Source organism: Notothenia rossii (assembly GCF_949606895.1).
Source record: "Notothenia rossii genome assembly, chromosome: 2".
In the NCBI taxonomy this organism is placed as follows: domain Eukaryota; kingdom Metazoa; phylum Chordata; class Actinopteri; order Perciformes; family Nototheniidae; genus Notothenia; species Notothenia rossii.
This window is the reverse complement of record NC_136904.1, coordinates 72,180,283-72,198,465: the sequence shown is the minus strand read 5'-3', so window position 1 is coordinate 72,198,465 and position 18,183 is coordinate 72,180,283. Positions and strand designations below refer to the sequence as shown.

Genomic DNA, 18,183 nt, shown 5'->3' with positions numbered 1-18,183 from the left:
TCTAAATTTCTACAATAACCTTTTCATACCATTAGACGTGTGAATACGACTTCAATATTATTCAAATGTCTTCTAATTGCTGATAATATTTCTGTCATGCTCTAATTTGGTGTGAATGTGAGAATATATCCAGCAGTAATGAAAACCATTAATTCCCCTTTATTTAAAAAGTCAAACTGTATGGTAAAGGTAAACAAACAAATACAACGCTTGCATGGTTGTTACACAAGATGTATAAAACAAAATTGAAGTTCATATTATGGGGCATTGCAACCGTGACCATTGCTTTTTAAACATGGCACACCTCCATCACCATTAAGGGAAGACAGAATCTAAAAACTGCCGGGGAAAAGTCACATAATTGGCAGTATAATGTAGAGTGAGGTTACAAAAACGGTTTGCCTCAGAGGACTCAAATATCAGGGCTACACAGATGGACCTCTGGCTAGTAAGAGTTCCATGACTAAAGACAATAGCTGTGAAATATGCCTCCAAACTGGCTCATTTTAGAGGGAACCGTCTGTGTCCAAAAAAACAAGTCCCCTTTTGTCACAGGAAAGGGGTTTTGATTAATTTAGCGAAATGCGGCACGGCTCCTGAAGGAATTTAAAGAGTATTGATTGAGACAGGAAAAAAATGAAACCAATAATAAAGCCCTTACATTACAGTTGAACTAGATATTAGGAGGTAGGGATTTAATAAAGAAGGAAAAGACTAAATACAGACAAGACTTCTGCAATAAGTCTACTGCATCTGCTGCTATGATCATGTAAAAATACAAATCAAGATGGTAGTTTTAGCCAGAGGTCATCAGTCTGTCTCCTCTTCCTCAGACTCGGACTCTGAAGAATAAAGAAGAAAAAAAAGTTAGCACGAGATTAAAACAATGACTCACAATAACCATCAACCCTTAGATATGGATCAGAAAGAAGGTGCAAATAGAGTGGCGCAGGAATGAGTTACACATCTTAAACACAGAAATGAGTTAGCATTTTAGCACAACCAGCCTCCAATGTCTCAAAGACATTGTTTTTTTTAATAGGTTTTATGTTACATTCCAGAAATAAGGTCCATCTTTAATACAAGCTTACGATATTTTCACGTTATTCTACGACAATTTGCCAGTAAACACACCACTCGTAGCTGAAGCTGGCATACAAATGGCTAAATGAGACTACTTAACGGCCTCACGTCGACCATTTAGCTTAAACCTTGACCTTTAGCTTAGTCATGTGACCGTGATGTAGTTTGTTTATAGCCAAACGCTAGTTTTCTTCTTCGAGTGGTGGCATTTACGCTTCAACTTTTGTAAAGTGTTGTTACTATGTGGGGATCATGCCGTATGTCTGTTCAAAACGTATGTTTGCCAAACATTTTATTATCCTTTTCCAAAATCCAATGAAAATCCCATTGCTACTATTAGATGGAACCATTGTTAAGCCAACTTCCAGGTTGGATACCAGTAAAAAACCATTCATCGCTGCAAGGTAGGAAAAAGACCTTGAGGTGCTTACCTTCCTCTGCGTTCTTGAGCCATTCGACAAACTTTTTCATCTGCTCAAGGAAAACGCTTTTTCCTTTAGCAGTGTGGGCATCGTTGTACCACTTTAGAATTGCCTCCTCACTCAAGACATCCGCTGTTTCAAGAAAAAGAAGAAATTATAATCCATGATGCCAAAAGCACAAATATTTGCCCAGGTGGTCTCCAGGCAGGATGACAACATCCATCAAGACAAACTTTTGGATCTAATCCGTAGCCATCTGGCTTCACACTATCAAACTTAACTTTTCCTACAAAAGGCGAAGATGGAAAAAAGGAGCTTACCTTTGTAGAGCAGAACAACAATTTTCTGGAAAGAGTTCATGAAGTGGATGTTGTCGTAGCAGTACTCCTGGATCTTCAGCAGGAGGGTGAGCTCAGAGAGGCCCTGGGAGGTAAACGCCTTCAACAGTGGGCTGTATTGCTGAGTAAGTAAAATGGGGGAGAATAAAAATTAGAAACCGAAATCTAATTTGATGAGTTCTTTCTCTTTGAGCAGGGTAACAATGTGGTTAAGTTAGACAATTATCTTCTCTGCTAAATTAAAATCTTACAGCAGCCTAGATTGTATTAATCATTTTTGTATCAAAGTTGTCACCTTTAAGAGTTTGATGGCTTGTTCCGTGACCAGCTCCTCCTTCTTGTTCCACTCCACAGAGCTCATTACACTTGCCCAAATCAGCCCAATCATCGTCTGCTCGGAGATGTTGTTCTTCTTGATTTCCTCTCGGACGTAGAGGATGATCTGCAAGAAACGAGTCCAGAGATGGAACGCATGTTATTGGAGAAAATGTGGAAACTGCGGACAGCTTATGCTGCATAAGACTGAGGAACACTTGGAGGACACAGAGGGTTGAAAGGATTTCCAGAACTTTTCATTGATCAACTGCATCCTCAGGGGTCGGTAAACAAAGTGGGACTCGGTTAGTGGAAAATTCAATGAGGCTTACATCTTTGAGGGGGTCACCGCGTGACATCTGCTCCTCAAGCTCCTTCTGAAGCTCCTTGCGAGCACCAATGGACTGCTGGTTTCTGGCATGGTCCGCAAGCTCCTTCAGGCCGACGTCGGAGAAGTACTTGGAGAAGTACTCGCAACTGCGCTTGTTGGCAGGGAAAAGCTCCTGAAAAAGAAAAGCACATTGTCAAACATTAAGGCAAAACCTGCTTGCGGTGCACTCGTCTTTTTTCGCTTAGGAAGGTTCCTACTGAAGTGGAAGGATCTAGAAGTATTTGTGCTAGCCATGATAAGTCTCGTTTGAGTTCTCCAGATGAAAGGAGCATCAAGGTTCCTTTAACTTGGGATACACTGGACCATCATTTTAAATAAGGAGTTAGACTAGTCCTTAAGGCTGCAACAGACATTCACGGAAACCACTTTTTTTATTCAATTCAAACCGTGGTAAAGAATTATATATATTTCTAATTGTTGTCCACATTTTTAAAGCCCAGATGAAACCACACTTTAAGAATGCACCAGGTAATGTTTTGGGAATTTCTTTTGTTTCCTCACAGCAGACTGATCAAATACATACAATATTTGTTTACAATTCCACCAATTCTGCTCCTCGAATTAAAGAAGCTTTCTTTATTAGAGGGCTGGATGCTACAATAGCTTGGGACATTGTCAATCATGTGGGTTACTAATAGGGATGGGAATTTGAAAGCAAATGTATATTCGACCCCCCAAAAAACAGTCAACCGGTTAACTGAAATGTACATATCCTTTAAAAAAATTAACTGTTTCCCCAAAAAAATTTTACCTAATTTTTGGAAATAAATACATACATGTTCAAATAAGTGTAAAAACCAAGTCGAATTTGTCAAATGTATTGAACTGGTGATCACAGTTTGACAGTTATAGGCCTATAGCTTTCATGTGCGATTCACAATCAGCCAAGCTGTAGAGAAGACCCTCTCAGCTGGAACGGAGGTTGCGGGTATAGCAAGGTATAGCATGTATGAGCATAAGTGCATCATGCATAACTTTAATTTGGCATAGTTTGACCTCTACACCGCACTCACTAACCTGGTCCAAATATTTCCACACATTACTCCTTTTTGACGCCATGTCTGTTGTGTAGGACTCTTCTTAGAGTGTAAATAATTACCAGACTATGACTGGTAAAATATGTTGAATACCAGAAAAATTAAATCTCTAGTCAAAATGTGTATGTACTTTGCCGCCACACACGGTTGCCAAGCAGCACTTGTTTAGGCTGGCCACTCATGTGTCTCGAGTGTTGACAGGGGGCGAGGGAGCACACTCATGAACTGTTAGCGCCGGAACCTCGCAACGTCTGCGGAGCGCATTTGCACCACATTTGGGCCTAAGATGAGGTTTGAGTCTGCGTGATCTGCGTGTAGGGAGGAGCAGCAGCATATCATTGGCTAGAACTAGATAGATCTGATGGATTTGGACATAAACATGAGTGAAGTATAACCAGATGCGAGAGAGAGACCAGCACCTGCAGCTTTGCCCGCTGTGAGGGACCGGTGAGCGGAGCAAAACACACCTTTAGAAGTCAACTAACACATTTAGCTATGGCACTGTCGTGTGTGTGTATGTGTATATATATATACATATATATATATATACATATATATATATATACATATACATATACATATATATATATATATACACATATACATATATATACACATATAGACATACACATATATATACATATATATATATATATAGAAAGATATATACACATACATATATATATATATATAGAAAGATATATACATATATATATACACATACATATAGAAAGATATATACATATATATACACATAGAAAGATATATACATATATATACACATATACATATACACATATATATACACATATACACATATACATATATATACACATATATATACACATATACATATATACATATATACATATATATATACACATATATATATATATACATATACATACATATATATATACACATATATATACACATACATACACACACATATACACACGCACTGAATTATTCAATTTGATGATATAAATAAATATAAATAAATCATCTAAATAAAATTCAAGACTGCCTCAAGGACTTAAAAACGTGGATGACCTTACATTTTTTGATGTTAAACACGACCAAAACTGAAGTTATTGTACTTGGCCCAAAGAATCTACGAAACAAATTATCTAAAGATATACTAAATATGGATGGCATTAATTTGGCCTCCAGTGAGACTGTAAGGAATCTTGGTGTTATATTTGATCAGGATTTATCCTTTAACGCCCACATAAAATCAATTTCAAGGACCGCCTACTTTCATCTACGTAACATTGCAAAAATCAGGCATATCTTGCCTCAAAACGATGCAGAGAAACTAGTCCATGCATTTGTTACTTCAAGGCTGGATTATTGTAACTCCTTATTATCAGGGTGTACCAAGAAGTCAGTCAAGTCGCTTCAGTTGATTCAAAATGCTGCAGCTCGTGTACTAACCAGAGTTAGGAAAAGGGACCACATTACTCCTGTTCTGGCTGCCTTACACTGGCTCCATATAGAACACAGGATAGAATTTAAAATTCTTCTTCTCGCCTACAAAGCCCTTAATGGGCAGGCGCCATCTTACCTTAAAGAACTCATTATACCCTACTCTCCTACTAGGGCATTGCGTTCCAAGAATGCAGGGTTGTTGGTTGTTCCTAGAGTCTCTAAAAGTACAATGGGAGCCAGAGCCTTTTCTTATCAAGCTCCACTTTTGTGGAATCAGCTTCCAGTTTGTGTTTGGACGGCAGACACCCTATCCGTTTTTAAGAGTGCGCTTAAGACCTTCCTTTTTGATAAAGCTTATAGTTAGGGCTGATTAGATTCAGCCCCTAGTTTTGCTGATATAGGCTTAGTTTGTCGGGGGACATCTTACTTCTTCCTTCTCTCTGTCTGTCTATACCTGTGTACTCTCATGTTCCGATTAACCCAGCTTCCCCAAATTTCTTTCTTTTTGGTGTCTATATACGCCGGGATCCGGAGTCATGGATGATCTTGCGGTCCTGTGTCATGGATCGCGAGTCCTGGATCTTGAGTCGTGGCTGTGGTCCTGGATCATAAGTCCTGGATGGATATCCTCGTGGATTCATCTTCCTATTATACACACATTCATTTCCAAACATTTGGACTACCTATGTTGCAAATGTATTATCTTTTCAATTTACACACGGCATCTATTGCACGTCTGTCCGTCCTGGGAGAGGGATCCCTCCTCTGTTGCTCTCCCTGAGGTTTCTCCCATTTTTCCCTTTAAACTGTGGGGTTTTCTCTGGAAGTTTTTCCTTGTACGATGTGAGGGTCTAAGGACAGAGGGTGTCGTATTGTCATACTGATATTCTGTACAAACTGTGAAGTCCACTGAGACAAATGTAACATTTGTGATATTGGGCTATATAAATAAACATTGATTGATTGATTGATTGATTGATTTGGAATAAACTTAGAACTTTAGAATATTCGATTAATCGTTCCCATCCCTAGTTATTAATCTTATTTTCATAAAACAACTTAAGAGTGTACAGGCAGGCTGCTGATGCTAAATGATTCTGGGACGCCCCCACCTGAGCCGTGTTAAAGAATTTGTACTAGACATAATTCTCACCATGAGCCTGCTGTCCATGCCAACCTTTCGGAGACTGGCAGAAACGGAGTTGATGTCCTTCTCAGTAAGCCAGGATCTGAAGAGTTTCACCGCGAAGCACGCAGAAACACCTGAACAAATGCATAAAAATGGGAGTCAGCTGTTGCCGACAGACCTGCCAGGATAAAGTTAGGCCTGGGTAATGCGTCGGTAAACAACGCCACAGGAGGCGATCAGACAGGTTTTAAGCTATACAATAATAAAAACAAGGAACAACAATTTGTTTGGAACACAGGTGTAGTAAATATATATTTTTTAAAGTGAAATGTTTAGCAATCAACCATTTCAAGTACAGGTTGCAAATATGAAAAAGACAAATCCTTTTCATCTATCTTGAGGGTGTCGATTCAAATTTAAGACTTTTTAAGACCACTTTGAATAGAATTTAGGACCTATTTCACGGCAAGAAAGTATGAAGGAAAATTGCTATGAAAGATGAAATATGTCCCATAATTACTTACAAAGTAAATTAATTCATGTTCAACATAAGAACATAACAGTACACAGAACTGTGTTAGCCCGTAAGACAAAGTGTGTATGTGTGTCTGTGTTCGGGCTGTGCAATTAAAATCGTATTTTAAATCGCAATTACGATTTTGGCCTGCCACAAATACGAAAACATAATCGAAAAACGATAATTTAGCTTTGCTAGGTTGTGACAGTGCACTGAAACATATTTGATCCAATTAATTTTAGTCTAATTTATTTTTATTTATCATTTATATGTTTAGTAGCTTGTGGAAGTGCGCTCCAAAATATGTATTGATCTTGTTTATTGGTATTTATTATTTTGATATTATCATTTATTTAATTTATTTTTGTATAGGTTTTTCCGTTGAATTATACGTTCAGGGTAAACAGTTAAAAAGATACTGTTCAAATTATTATTTTGTTTTAAAGTTCAATAAATGGATGTTTTCAAAGTCAATGAATAATCCTATTTAATAATCGTGATATCAATTATTGACCAAAATAATCGTGATTTCTAACATGATTTGCCATAATCGAGCAGCCCTAGTGTGCGTGCGTGCGTGTGTTTCAAGAGCTATATTCAGAGCTCTGCTGCCGTGGTTAAAATCTTTCATCGTTGCTGTTGTATGGTTGGTGTTTAACTACGGTATTTAGCGTCGCCATATAGGTCCACAGCACCTCCGCTTTTAGGGTTGACATCGCCCGGAGGTCCCCCGGTGTTGTTGCGGGAGCTGCTGCACTAGATAACGCTGCACTAGCTAATGCTACATTAGCTAAACAAACACTAATTAATTTGCAAAAGGTGCAGCGGGCTTCAAACACGTTCCCCTCCACTGGTTTCGACTAAGCCCTAAGTTCGATGTTTTCCAACCAAATACGGTTGAACTTACACTTCCCCATATTTATTTGCAAGTAGATTCGAAGATACCTGAATTTCTGACTGCCGCCAGCTGAAGCTTGGCTGCTAGGTTACTAGCTGGGTGTTCTCCAACAAGGAGCCGGGGGAAACAAAGTTAGTGATTACTGGTTCCATGGTGATTTATTTCAATACAAATTGTTGGGGGGAACTGAAAGGCTATTACTGTACTGGTTACTTTGCAGCCCGGACATTTCCCCCAAAATACATTTAGACGCGATTGCAACACAGAAGTTCCTTTCAAATCCGATCATTTTTTAGACCTTCTAAATCATATTTAAGACCTTTCTTATTTTTTGGTCATATTTAAAGACCTTTTTAAGGCCTTAAATTCATATTATCAAATGTAAGACTTTTTAAGACCCCGCGGGAACCCTGATTTAGCAAAACGGCGATAATTGGGCTCCATTTTGATTTATTTAAAGCCATCCATCAGCTTTTTTTCATTTGACTTAGAAGACAGCAGATCAAAGCAAAGCGCCAATCTCATAATTGTTCAGATATTTATCAATCCATACTCCAAGCCTTTAACAAGTCTATATATTATTCATACTAATGACAAGGGATGGTGCGATCGATCACCGATCGTTATCGGGCGATCGATCACCGATCGTTATCGGCCGATCGGTGCTCTCTATAAAGGCTGATCAGGTGACGTAAAATACATGACACTTTTCTCTGTACGCGGCAAAAAAAGCTCGCCAAAATGGCTTCAACGGTCTGGCAGTATTTGAAGGTGTCCGAAAAAGACCGTAAAATAGCGTTATGCAACGTGTGGGAAGCAGAAATCCTGCAGCTCCGCCCGCTGTGAAGGACCGGAGCAAAACACACACTAAGAGTTAGACCTAACACACTTAGCTATTTTATCTACCTCTGGAACAAGCTATACTAGTTATAAATATGTTTATTCTTCACTCATTACTGGATCAGTGAGCTGCATGAGACGATACTGACGGGCTGTCAGGAGAGGGAGAGCGAGAGAAGAAAAGAGAGCGCTTCCGCTCATTTCTCCCGTGTTATTATCCAAAGTGAATGTAAACTTGAATAATGTACTTCATGTGAATGTAATAATTATGTTGGTTGTTGTTTTTGGAAGCGCCAGTGAATGAGCCCCTTAACTGAATTTTAAACATCACTTTAAATGGAAGATCCCCATTGGCCCCGCCCACCCTATGATCGGATCGGCCGATACTGATTCCGGTGATGGGCCCCAAAAACCCTGATCAGAGCATCCCTACTAATGACATGTGATATTTTAGCTATTTTTATCTTTTCTCAATCTGAAGTCTTCAGGTTTCTTTTTTTGATTAGGAATAGAGACTATTACCTATGATTTACCATCATACGACAGTACGAAAGAAGCATCTGCTCACAAATCTATGCAAACATTGTTTTAATTCACTTCCGTATTTAAACGATTTTTGCACAGATTATAATCACGGATGCAAACTCATCAGGTATGAAAAAGGCGACAAGGATCCGAGCCCCCCACCCCACGGAATATCGGCTTTAAAATGAGGAATAACCGAGGATTTTAGCAGTCAGAACAACTAAAGCAGTTAATAACAGAAACGTCAAAGAGTCACATCTAATAGAAATGTATAAAAGCATTTATTTTAATTGTGTAGCAGTCAGTTTATAATGTTGGCAGAACTGTTGAGCATTTTGAAAATGGATTTTCATGCCTCTGTGCAAGGCTTGGTCTTTTTATCTTTATAGCCAGTGGTGTAAAGTAACTAAGCTCATAAACTCAAGTACTATACTTGGGTACAATTTTGAGATACTTGTACTTTTAAGTATTTTGCTCCTTTATTCTTCTACAATTCAGAGGTACATGGTGTACTTTTACTCCACAACATGTATGTAATCTAGGGGTGTTGAAAATAATCGTTTCTACGCTGCATTGCGATGCGGACAATTCGGTATCGATGCAGTGACGGAAGATAATCGATTATAGCGTAGTAACATTGCTTCCTTATTTTCCGGCCGCGGCTTTACTATAACGTTTTTTTTCCCTGTCACTTTAATATCAAATCAGTCGGTGACGCAGAGATCAGGGAACAGACGTGACAGCAGCACAGCAACACCAAACACGGAGCAGTCTGCTTTATCCACCAACACAAGAACACCAGTCCAGAACCAACAGCAGAAAGACCCGCTCTGAATCACTCCGTGTTGCTGCAGCTCAGAGACACAGGGATTTATGTTTTTCAAAAAATAATCGCATTACAATCATGTCAGGTTTTTGGTGGATTTAATTAAGTCTTGGATTGCAGAGTATGAATGTCCTCTAGCAATTTTCAGACGATATATAAGTGTGTAAAGTTTGTGAAGGCAGGAGGAAAAAAGCTTGCGCGATCACGTCTCCTCTCTGTTCCTCCAAGCCCCGCCCCCTCCCTGAAAATAATGAGTGACAGGCTGATAGTAACCTGATAGAAACTTTATTATTCACTTAATCACTGAGATATAATGAAGCTAACTTAATATCATACATTCATGAGATTTATGTAACAGTAAGACAGAGAATGTAGGTGTGCACCCACATGCAGTATTTTTGTTTGTATATGCTATTGTAAATACTCCTGTTGTCTGCTGTGTTCAGACTCAAGTCCTGTGTGTGATGCCACATTCAGGACATTCAGTGTCCTTTTTTTAACAGAAGACTGTTGCTAGAAGCTGCAGCTAGACTGCAGAAGAATATTTTTGTTTTGTTTCTGAGGATGGAACCACTTCACACACAGATATAGGGAGGCTAGACCTATACAATTATTTTTTTTTGGTTTATGAATCAATGTCAAGACATTTATGTTATTAATTTCTTAAGCACTTTCTAAATAATAAAAAGAGAGTTCATATGTATTTACGAAAAATGTTCATATGCATTGATGAAAAATAAGCCATGTGCAGTAATATAGAAAATTGAGGATGCAACGCATTGATATGAATCGTGATATCGAATTGAATCGTTGACAGGATAATCGTAATCGAATCGTGAGACCAGTGAAGATGCACAGCCCTAATGTAATCCCTTTAGTTACTTTACAGATGTGGATGAATGATGTGAAATATAACCAAGTGTTAAATCAGACTTTAGTTCTACCTGGAGTAAATTCACAAGCTACCCTGCAGTATACAAAGTCATTCAAACTAGCTGCACCTTTACCAGCTTTGAGAACACTTTCATGATCAATCATTATAAAACATATCATATATATTATTCTGAAATGGACCAATCTGCACAATGACTACTTTTACTGTCGCTACTTTAACTATGTTTTGATGATAATACTTTTCTACTTTAACATTTCGAATGCAGGACTTTTACTGTAACAGAGTATTCCTACACTCTGATACTTCTACTCTTACTGAAGTACACGTTCTGAGTACTTCTACTTTTACTCAAGTACAAGATATATACTTATACCACCTCCGTTTATAGCCTATGAAAAAAACTATAAGAAAACGAAGGCGAAAGCTAAAGTTAGCAGATAGTGACTATGTATGCTAGCTAGCTAGCTCAACGATTCATTAAATAATATTGCAAAAGAAAAACTTTTCAGTGCACATCACGCTCTGCCGCTCAGACAGGGAGCTCTGCTCTGAACACCCCGTTCTAACAGCTGTTCACCAGCGGTCCAGTCTGTGCCACAGTGACTCCGGACGCACAGTTAATATTAACGAACGCACCCGTAGGTAATGTAGCTGCTGAAGCTAGACCATCATGTCGGAGCAGCAGAACCTTATTATACATCCATGAGCAGAGCCGACAGGCAGGAAGACTCGAGCACACAGCTCATGCTTCATTATAATATATTTAAAAAAACACCATGCGTGTCATGATGGCACATAACAGCTCACGGCCGCAGATTACTCCGGGTAGCTTTTCCGTTGCTTTTTATCAGAGCAGGGATATTTTTCCCCTTTGCTGCAAGCTAGCATGCGCAGAGACGCCACCTTTTTGTTTTAAAACATATGTGTGCTGGACGATTTCTCTTGGATTCTATTGGCTCTAATGGTCAGAAAGAGATGTCACATGTCAAAATCGAACAAGGGGGGACAGAAATATGGAAAATCCACCCAAATGGCCCCAGAAGGTTTTTTTTTGTTGCTACATCTGTCTAAAAAAGGTCAAATATCACTTGTTTTGCATCAATCTCGATACAGGGTACTTATATGTTGTAAAGCTTTTAGTCTACTAACCCATCATCCAAGGTTAGTTTTCACTAGAAGTACAAAATATATTTTGGACGGACACTATAATTTACAGTTTTTTTTACCATGTTCAATCTGAATTTTCTTTAAAATAAAAGACATCTATATTGATTCTGACTTTTCTACATCCAACTCACAGGTTTATCATTACTTTGAGAAAAAAGATTATTAATTTAACCCTTTTAGAAGGGAAGATATGGTCATTTTCGAGCCTGAAACCTGAAAAACAGGCTTGGGGCCCAGGCCCAGACTGGCCATCGGGAGGACCGGGAGGTTTCCTGATGGCTTGGACTGTTAAGTGGCCTGAGGATTTATTTTTATTTATGTATTGTGAACGCAACGCTGCACAAATGTGGGTCTAACTCTGCCTCACAGAGGGTGACTGGCTGTCTACATGATGTGGCCTGCCGACATGGCCACTTTCATACAGATCATACTAATGCCCTTGATTGTACTTGTGTCATTCAAGCTCGGGAGTGTCTGTGTGGCGCGAGCACCGGTTACGTGTATTGTTGTTGTTAGCATCTGGTGCTAGCTAGCTGCGCTAACGGATATAACGAGCTGTCAACAAGGTGGAGGAGAGTCCTCTCCTTTCAGTCTGATAACTACAGCTCAGGTGAGGTAAAGGACTCTGAGTGTTTGGATAGTTAACTTAGTCTAAGTGCTCTGTGGGTCTCAAACGGTTTGGTCACCATTTATGTAAACACATATTTCCTTTTGAAGGGGGAGTGTTTCGTAAAATACGCATGAGTAATACAAAATGTAACTAGGTGAAAAAAGGTAAGATAAACTTTTAAAAAACTTGTTGAGAGCTAAAACTAGTCTTTGCTGCTACCTCAAAGAGGAGCAGGGGGGAGACGGGTGAGGTTGGTTCAGGAGCCCAGACACTCAACTATAAATGAACCAAAAACAAATAAATAAGTTTCAATGTTTTTTCATATTGGAGATGGTATGTTATTGGTTATGGCCATGTTCTTATGATTATTTAAATGTATACAGTTCAGTTTCATGTGGGTGTGGTCTATTTCCCCCTCAAAGTGCACCAGATTGATGCATTCAAGTCCAACAACAAAAACAAAAAAATCTTACCGGGGGAGCATTTAGGTTCCTAAATAGATTTGCATTTTTTTAATAAAAAGTAACCCATGTCCATATGTTTATTCTGGGGTAGTAGATTTAAAGTTTAGGGCTATCACTATGGGCAGCAACGCTGTAAATATTGACAAATAAATCCAGGAAAATGGCACAAAAAAAAACTGGTAGTGGCCTGGCTGGGTTTATAATTCCCGGCCTGACTTATTTTCCCAGTCCGGCACTGTTGGGGCCTAACAGGTTATGGGGTCCCTTATCAAAAATGTGTGTGTGGTCCTGCATTTAAGACAAAAACAATTCGAAACTCAAATATCAACAAAAAGATTGGCCTCAAATCTGCACTATAGTTTGATCAGCTTCCCTTCGTTGACACATATTCTTTGAGGCTAGCTTGGCGTGTCAGCCTGTAAGCCAGTTTTGCATGTCTGTCTATTGAATCAAAGAGTGCATTCGTCACTGCCAACTGATTACGTCCAAAGAGTATATTTATGGAGTTATGCTGTCATCATTGGAATAGCAAAGGATAATTGTAATTGTGTTTGAGAAATACAATAAGGGGAGCAGAGTTTCCATTAGCCGGTAATTACCGGACTTATGTGACCGACAGGAATAGTATGTGACAGACGAGAAGAGTCAATTCTAATGTCTAACATTTAATATGGCGAAAGTATGGGTTGATTGTGCATTGATCTGTTGGTAATGCCTCTGGGTTCCGGTGGGCATGTAAACAAACGCATAATGCTGCGCTATACTTTGCAGCCTCACCCGGTTGCATAGCGAAGCTTATTGTTTAGGTGTCTTTTGATAAGCAGGTAGTCATATCATTAGCTAGAACTAGCTAGATCTGATCGATATGGACATAAACGCGAGTGAAGTCTAATCTGACGGGAGAGAGAGATCAGCTGCTGCTGACGAGTCGACACGCAGCTATGCATAATCACCTGTAGCAGTGAGCGGAGCAAAACACACTTCAGGTTAAAATATCACATGTAGCTATTTTAATTACCTCTCAAACTACCTAAACTAGTTATATTATGTTCATTTGTACTGTCGGGTCACTCATTACTGGATCCGCGAGCTGTATGATACTGACGGGCTGTCAGGAGAGGGAGAGAGCGCTCCGTTTATTATTCCCGTGTTATAAGTCACTGTACACTTTTGAATAATGTAATCTACTATAATTAGTTTGTTTAATATCGAATCATATACATTTGTTTTAAAGCTCAATACATAACAAAGTGAAAATTCTAACAGAAACTCTGAAGGGGAGCTCAAGGAAAAAGCCCTAAAACATCAAGCCATCATTATGTACAACTTACATTTTAAGGAGAATATTTTATGCTAAATTCCAGGTTCATATTTTTATCTTGTGCCTCTACTTCGACATGTTCACATGCTTTAATGTTCCAAAATGTCTTTATTTCTCATACTGCCTGTGCTGGAGCACATATTTTCACCCTCTGTCTGTATGATTGTTCAACTGCTTAGAGATTTGTCCGAACTCTTAATATATCACGTACAATGTGTTGGAGCGTGGATTCCAATGATAACTATCAATTGAGGTAATGTTGTTTAGCGTTAACTAAAAATAAATGAAACATGTCTTAGCATTTACTTCTCTCCCGTTATATTCAAACTTGAATTGAATGTTGGTTGTTTCATTGCTGGATTATGTTTGAAATAGATTTAGGATGAGACATATAAGTGTGTAACCTGACATAGATGTTCACTTTTAACCTCGAAATGTTTTATAACTGAATAAATCATCAAGATGTTGGTAAAGTAAAGGCAAAAGAGCAACACAGAATGATGTGAATCGACCCTCTTCTCATCGTATTATTTCATCTCAGTTCATAAAAAAACATAACAATGAACAAACTATGCATGCCTGCAGAAAGAAAAGTATGTACCTTCTTTGACCAGGTTCTCATTGAAGAGGCTGCTGAGAATAGCTGCAGACAGATTGCTTTTGGCAAGCAGAATTCCTGTTAGCATGGCTAGCTTGTTGCGCTCAGACTCGGTGAAGCCCTTGAGAAACAGCAGCAGCTGACGAAGAGAAACAAATATATAAAGACATTCTCAAGGCTGAATCGAGTCAGAAATATGAGCAAACTGTTTACATTTGAGTTGGAATAACATGGTTTTAAATGGACCTAGACAGGTTGTGTTCTTGTAAAGATGCACTACCATAGACAAACCTTTTTAATCTCCTCCTCGAAACCTTTCTCCAAGTATTTGTAACGCCTGATGAGCTTGTTAAAGACCTACGGGAAGCATAAGACATATTTATATATAAAAAATAAATAAAATACAATGATAAAAGAAGCAATGATAAAAGTGAAAAATTAGCAGGAAATTGAAGGTATTCACCTGGGCATATGCCTGCATGGTCTCCATGTCCTCTTGTGCTTTGAAGAGGCAAAACTCTGTCCGGGTCAGGTCGTCCGACAAGGTTCCACCTGGGGCTAAAGAAAGAAAATAAAGGACACTTGCTATATTCTGCCAGTATGATGCTTCATAGCACCAATGAGTTAAAGGTCCCATGTCATGGCCATTTCCACTGATCATAATTCCATTGTTGAGGTCCACTAGAATATATTTATATTGCGCAATTTTCCAAAATCACTTTGGTTTCTCATACAGCATCTCTGTAAACTATGTATATTCACTGAATTTCACTCTCTGCCTTTAACGGCTCGTTGTAGCTCCAATAGCACCAGCCCCCACCCTCCCTGTGAGCACAGTGTGCTCTGATTGGTCGGGACGTTGTGAATCGCACTGAGCTCCGTGGAGGTGTGGTTTCCTTGTTTAGCGACAGCGAAACACAGCCAAACTCACCCTGAGCACACACAAAGTCACAGCCGAAGTAAAAACAATAAGTGTGGCTTGATATTGATTAAGAAAAAAGGTTGAGCAACGCTGTGAGAATGGGTCTGGAGAGAGAATTTCGCCACGATCCCAACTGTCTGTTATCAGCCTGCAGCCAGGGAGGAGAGATCAGCAGAGCTGCCTGCACTGAGTGTGTGTGTGAGGAAGTCCGTGGATTGGTCAATTTGGACCAATCAGCGGGGGCTTAACGTAACGTAACAGCTCAACGGATTGGTCCATTTGGTTCCGGGTAACGCATGACATCATGCGGTACCCGGAAGAATCAATGGACAGTGATGTATCTCCAACGAGGCGTTTTGGGGAGGTATTTTCTGTGTTAGAGTTTTATTCGCTACAGGGTGTACTTTGAGGGTTTTGACTCTGCAGACCGTTTACATGCATAAAAACCTTCATAACACACAAGGGGATGGGTAATAACCAGAAAAGCATGACATGGGACCTTTAAATTTTACTTTGCATGGTCATGTGTTTGCTATTTAGTATTAAAGATATTCTGGGTACCACAAGTCTCATGCCAAACCATTTTCATCTTCACGATTTATTACATTTAAAAAAAGAGTCCCGTTTCTTACCCAGCATTCCACCAGCCACCAGGATGTCGAACAGAGTCTCAGCATAGCGTCGGTAGTCGAGCTTGGCACCAGAGGCATCGAGGAACTTTGCGACGGCTTCCAAATCAGTGCCAGATTGGTTCAGACCTTGTACTATGCTCTCCTGAAAGTGGGTAGGGTCAAATCTCTCCTTTTCATCTGTGGAAAAAGAGACATTGAATAAAGCTGATCAAATCATTTCTACAAGACGTGTCGAAAGCCATATCTAAAGTCACATTTGATCCCCCTTGCAAGTTAGATCTTCAAGTATATAGGGAGATTTTACACAGTTTTTGGAACAGACACTTTGGTTTAGAATACAAAGTGCCAATTTAAAATATACTTTATATCTACTCAGTGAACAGATGACTGACTTTCGGTAAATACAATCACATTTATGTGTATGTGATTTTAAGTAGTTAAAGTACCTATTTGTTCAATAAATAATTACCACCAAAAAAATCCAGAACAAAGTCAAGCTGGCTATAATCATAGTGTGCATAAAAGTGTGATCCTTTAAACTTTCTCACCTCTTTTGCGGGTCTTGAAACGCTGGCCTGTTAGCGTAGGCTTCTGCTGCCTTTGATTACTCATAAAAGACACTCTAGGAGACACATAGGGAAAATAAAACAAGATTAGGACATAAAATACAATTTATTTCAAATTCGATTGATCTACGGTGCATTGAAAAGGGATGCATGGCGATGCACGTGGCTGAAATTAACTAGTCCAGTTATCCCCAACGGGTTTTAACATAGTGCGACACAACATTAAAACGTGAGGGTCGTTTTAAATGGCCGTTGATCCAAAGAGAATTGTAATGGGAACAAACAATGGGACAACATTGTCGTTTTTAAAGTGGATGTAACGATCATACATATATGCAATGAAAAACAAGCTAGCAGTTAGCCATCGTTTTTACTTCATGGTCTGACATATTTTAAGGGCCATGTAGTGATGTTAAGTTGCTTGCCTTAAATAAAAACACCATAGTAACTCGGCATCGATACTACAGCAACACGATTCGCCGTGTGTCTACCATTGTTTAAGGTTGTGATGCGAATCGGTCAAACCACGTGGTATTTGGCGTTAACATTACACATTACGTAAATATTGGTTTAGCATGGTCTGTAAATAAAGCGAAAACTGTGGTAATACCGAATTGAATACGTTAAAGCCACGGATGCCTGGCTTCAGACAACACCGGATACCGCTAAGCTAGGTTAGCTAACAAGAGTCGGCATGACGCAGTGCCTTAATAAGCTTAAATGTACGACCGTCAACACATTAACATCTTGTTAAGCAAAATACATACATAAACTCACCGAAATCCTCTAAATGAGCAAAAACAGACCGTGAAATAAAAGAATAATATAACTGGACTCCAATAACGTTACTATCAGTTCCAGGGAAGAGGAAATTGTGGACGTAACAGCACATGCGCATTAAAACGGAGTCTACGTGGGTCATTCCACTGGTGTGGGGGTGTGTAAAGTTCACATACTGTAAAAGAATAGATAAAATGCGGTTGTAATGAAATAACTACGACCAATTAGGTGGGAAATAAAGTAGTTAATGCGATATGGTTGATTTTACTCTTTTTGTATAGTCTAAAATGGAGTATGGTAACACGTATCAGTGTATACACCCCCTCTACATTTAGAAAGGATATTATTTAAGAGTCAATGAATGGGAGACAGTTTCATCTCCCCCGAAAACTTAAAATGGGTTTTTATGGCTGCATTATTTTCTTCATCGACCATCTGTTGACCCACCAAACTGATCTAAAGTTAATATTAATAAA

At 39.1% G+C, this 18,183-nt stretch overlaps 1 protein-coding gene across 2 annotated transcripts; it reads right to left on the bottom strand.

Moving 5' to 3' along the window:
* Positions 1 to 143: 143 nt before the first annotated feature.
* LOC307030194 (eIF5-mimic protein 2-A-like) lies at positions 144 to 17,843 on the bottom strand (the record flags this gene model as incomplete). 2 transcript variants are annotated; one of them, XM_079666480.1, is made up of 12 exons in its annotated part: positions 144 to 842; positions 1,515 to 1,637; positions 1,826 to 1,964; positions 2,139 to 2,285; positions 2,491 to 2,661; positions 6,171 to 6,280; positions 14,811 to 14,946; positions 15,099 to 15,164; positions 15,271 to 15,365; positions 16,362 to 16,538; positions 16,910 to 16,983; positions 17,705 to 17,843. In XM_079666480.1, the coding sequence occupies 11 exons, from the start codon at positions 16,971 to 16,973 to the stop codon at positions 811 to 813; spliced, it is 1,260 nt and encodes a 419-aa protein (XP_079522606.1). In that variant the 3' UTR covers positions 144 to 810. The 2 variants fall into 2 exon arrangements, with proteins under 2 accessions (XP_079522606.1, XP_079522605.1); XM_079666479.1 differs by having other exon boundaries at positions 17,695 to 17,819.
* Between the last annotated feature and the right edge of the window lie 340 nt (positions 17,844 to 18,183).